The sequence below is a fragment of the Clupea harengus genome, unplaced genomic scaffold (assembly GCF_900700415.2).
Source record: "Clupea harengus unplaced genomic scaffold, Ch_v2.0.2, whole genome shotgun sequence".
Classification (NCBI taxonomy): domain Eukaryota; kingdom Metazoa; phylum Chordata; class Actinopteri; order Clupeiformes; family Clupeidae; genus Clupea; species Clupea harengus.
In genome coordinates this window covers 21681-25630 of record NW_024880188.1, presented here as the reverse complement: position 1 = coordinate 25630, position 3950 = coordinate 21681, and the positions used below count along the sequence as shown (strand labels likewise).

At 38.3% G+C, this 3950-nt stretch overlaps 2 protein-coding genes across 2 annotated transcripts; both read left to right on the top strand.

Moving 5' to 3' along the window:
- The first annotated feature begins 245 nt into the window (after positions 1-245).
- LOC122131548 (GTPase IMAP family member 9-like) lies at positions 246-906 on the top strand. Its single transcript, XM_042706230.1, has one exon. The coding sequence runs from the start codon at positions 247-249 to the stop codon at positions 904-906; it is 660 nt and encodes a 219-aa protein (XP_042562164.1). The 5' UTR covers position 246.
- A 1727-nt stretch (positions 907-2633) lies between these two features.
- Positions 2634-3352, top strand: LOC122131547 (GTPase IMAP family member 7-like; the record flags this gene model as incomplete). The annotated part of the gene is made up of 1 exon (XM_042706229.1): positions 2634-3352. A coding segment is annotated over one exon (717 nt), but the record flags the coding sequence as incomplete, so codon positions are not given.
- Between the last annotated feature and the right edge of the window lie 598 nt (positions 3353-3950).

Here is a 3950-nt window from a genome sequence, read left to right as displayed (position 1 = left end):
GTATATATGTATATATTACACACACACACACATACACAATATATATGTATATATATATATATATATATATATATATATATATATATATATTACAACAGGTAAATCCGATACAGTGTGTACCTTGATATGATGTATGTTGTATATATGTATGTATATATTACACACACACACACATACACAATATACTGTATATATATATATATATTACTACAGGTAAATCAGATACAGTGTATGTTGATATGATGTATGTTGTTTATAGGTGAACCCCTGAGGATTCTGCTGATTGGAAAGACTGGAGTGGGGAAGAGTGCGTCGGGGAACACCATTCTGGGGAGACAAGAGTTTACCTCACAGCCTGTTTCTTATTCTGTCACACAAACTTGTGCCAGAAAGAGTATATTTAGTCCCAGACAGATTGAGGTGATTGATACTCCTGGTATTTTAGACACTGAAAGAGATCCAGATGATGTTAAAGATGAAATAGTGAAGTGCATTAAATACTCATGTCCAGGGCCCCACGTATTCCTGCTGGTGATTCAGGTGGGCCGCTTCACTAAGGAGGAGCAGAATGCAGTCAGGGCCTTACAGAAGATCTTTGGGGAAAAGGCTGCAGACTACATGATGGTGCTGTTCACTCGTGGTGATGACCTTCAGGGTCAGAGTATCAATGACTATGTGTGCCGAGGTCATCCCAAACTAAAGGAAGTGATCCAGAGCTGTGGTGGACGATACCATGCATTTAACAACCGCAGCACTGACCGCACTCAGGTTGTTGAGCTGGTGGAGAAAATAGATGAGATGGTGAAAGCAAATGGGGGAGGATACTTCACTGAGGAGATGTACAAAGAAAGAAAGCGGAGCTCACGTAAGTTAGACATATGTTTCAGCATCTCAGGTAATTATTGAAAGGTATTGTGATACTGATTTAAGACTATGATAATCCACTTACGGAAACAATATTCACAGAAATCTGACATTTTCATTGGTCTGCAATATCCAATTAAAATGTTCATAGCTGAATTAAAAATGTTTTATTCATTTTATTATATATATGTATATATATACAGCTCTGAAAAAAATTAAGAGACCACTTCAAAATTATCAGTTTCTCTGGTTTTACTATTTATTGGTATGTGTTTTAGTAAAATTAAAATAGTTTTATTCTATAAACTACTGACAACATTTCTACCAAATTTCAAATACAAATATTGTCATTTAGAGCATTTATTTGCAGAAAAATGACAACTAGTCAAAATAACAAAAAAGATGCAGTGTTTTCAGATCTCAAATAATGCAAAGAAAACAAGTTCATATTCATTTTTAAACAACACAATACTAATGTTTTAACTTAGGAAGAGTTCAGAAATCAATATTTGGTGGAATAACCTTGATTTACAATCACAGCTTTCATGTGTCTTGGCATGCTCTCCACCAGTCTTTCACATTGCTGTTGGGTGACTTTATGCCACTCCTGGCAAAAAAATTCAAGCAGCTCGGCTTTGTTTGATGGCTCTTGACCATCCATCTTCCTCTCAATCTCATTCCAGAGGTTTTTAATTGGATTCAGGTCTGGGAATTGGGCTGGCCATGACAGGGTCCTGATGTGGTGGTCCTTCATCCACACCTTCACTGACCTGGCTTTGTGACATGGAGCATTGTCCTGCTGGAAAAACCACTCCTCAGAGTTGGGGAACATTGTCAGAGCAAAAGGAAGCAAGTTTTTTTCCAGGACAACGTTGTACTTGGCCTGGCTAAGGTTTGCAAAAGACCATAAGGATTGAACCAAAGAGGACTGGAGGTCATCTTCTAAGGTCATCTTCTCTGATGAGTAAATGTTCAGCTTTGCCCAACACATGGTCGTCTAATGGTTAGACGGAGACCTGGAGAGGCCTACAAGCCACAGTGTCTTGCACCTACTGTTAAATTTGGTCGAGGATCGGTGATGATCTGGGGGTGCTTCAGCAAGGCTTGAATCGGGCAGATTTGTCTTTGTGAATCAAGCCAGGTACAAAGCCAGGTACAACACCACCACATCAGGACCCTGTCATGGCCAGCCCAATTCCCAGACCTGAATCCAATTAAAAACCTCTGGAATGTGATCAAGAGGAAGGTGCATGGTCAAAAGACATCAAACAAAGCCGAGCTGCTTGAATTTTTGTGCCAGGAGTGGCATAAAGTCACCCAACGGCAATGTTAAAGACTGTTGGAGAGCATGCCAAGACACATGAAAGCTGTGATTCTTAAATCAAAGTTGTTCCACCAAATATTGATTTCTGATCTCTTCCTAAGTTAAAACATTAGTATTGTGTTGTTTAAAAATGAATAAGAGCTTGTTTTCTTTGCATTATACGAGATCTGGAAACACTGCATCTTTTTTGTTATTTTGACCAGTTGTCATTTTTCTGCAAACAAAAGCTCTAAATGACAATATTATTGTTTGAAATTTGGTAGAAATGTTGTCAGTAGTTTATAGAATAAAACAAAAATGTAAATTTTACTCAAACACATACCAATAAATGGTAAAACCAGAGAAACTGATAATTTTGAAGTGGTCTCTTAATTTTTTCCGGAGCTGTATATATTACTGAGGTAAATCCAATACAGTGTGTATGCTGATATGATGGTTGTTGTTTATAGGTGAACCCCTGAGGATTGTGCTGATTGGAAAGACTGGAGTGGGGAAGAGTGCTGTGGGGAACACCATTCTGGGGAGAAAAGTGTTTACCTCACAGCCTTCTGCTAATTCTGTCACACAAACTTGTACTAGAAGGAGTATAGATATTCCCAGAGAGATTGAGGTGATTGATACACCTGGTATTTTAGACACTGAAAGAAATCCAGATGATGTTAAAGATGAGATAGTGAAGTGCATTAAATATTCATGTCCAGGGCCCCACGTATTCCTGCTGGTGATTCAGGTGGGCCGCTTCACTAAGGAGGAGCAGAATGCAGTCAGGGCCTTACAGGAGATCTTTGGGGAAAAGGCTGCAGACTACATGATGGTGCTGTTCACTCGTGGTGATGAACTTGAGAGTCAGACTATCAGTGACTATGTGGTCCATAGTCACGCCAAACTAAAGGAAGTGATGGGGAGCTGTGGTGGACGATACCATGTATTTAACAACCACAGCACTGACCGCACTCAGGTTGTTGAGCTGGTGAAGAGAATAGATAACATGGTGAAAGCGAATGGGGGAGGTCACTTCACTGAGGAGATGTACGAAGAGACACAGAGGGTCCTGACAGAAAGAAACGTCTCCTGGAACTCTGAGTTAGAACCGTATCTTACATTCATACCGCTCCTGTTTAACAGGGTGAAAACCTTTTTAAAGGTTCTTAATCAAGGATGAAGATAATTTGATCATACATCAAGTGATTCTGTTACATTGTTGGGCATCTTAGGTGGTTATTAAAAGGTATTGTGATATTGATGTAAGACTATGGTAATCCACTTACTGAAACAACATTTACAAGTGTGTTGTATTGTTCTGCAATATCCAATAAAACATTTCCTAGCTGAATTAAAAATGTTCTGTAGATTATTTTATTGTATGAGTGTGTGTTTAATGAAGTTGTTTAAGAAGTTGTTGTTGGTGAATCAGCTGGTGTTTTGGTATCCAAATGTTCCAGTGAGATAATGATGATAGTGAAATATCTTAAAGTGAATGTAGTTTGCTTGTTTGACACGAGTGTTTCATATGTAACCAATACTTAATTCTGTATTTAGAATTACTTTAATCTTTTTTTGTCTATGTAATGCATTTTCTTCCATGTATATTAAAACATTCTTTTAAAAACATACTGACTGTACTTTTTCTCTCAGCGGTACTTCTCACTGTCAATAGCATATCCAGCTTCATCATGTAGCATGTCACTGTGACTAAAGTAAACTCTCATTGATCCAGCTTCATCATGTAGCATGTCACTGTGACTAAAATAAACTCTCATTG

Excerpts from the sequence above, each read along its gene's own strand:
- LOC122131548 (XM_042706230.1), top strand. The coding sequence starts at position 247 with ATGTTGTTTATAGGTGAACCCCTGAGGATTCTGCTGATTGGAAAGACT.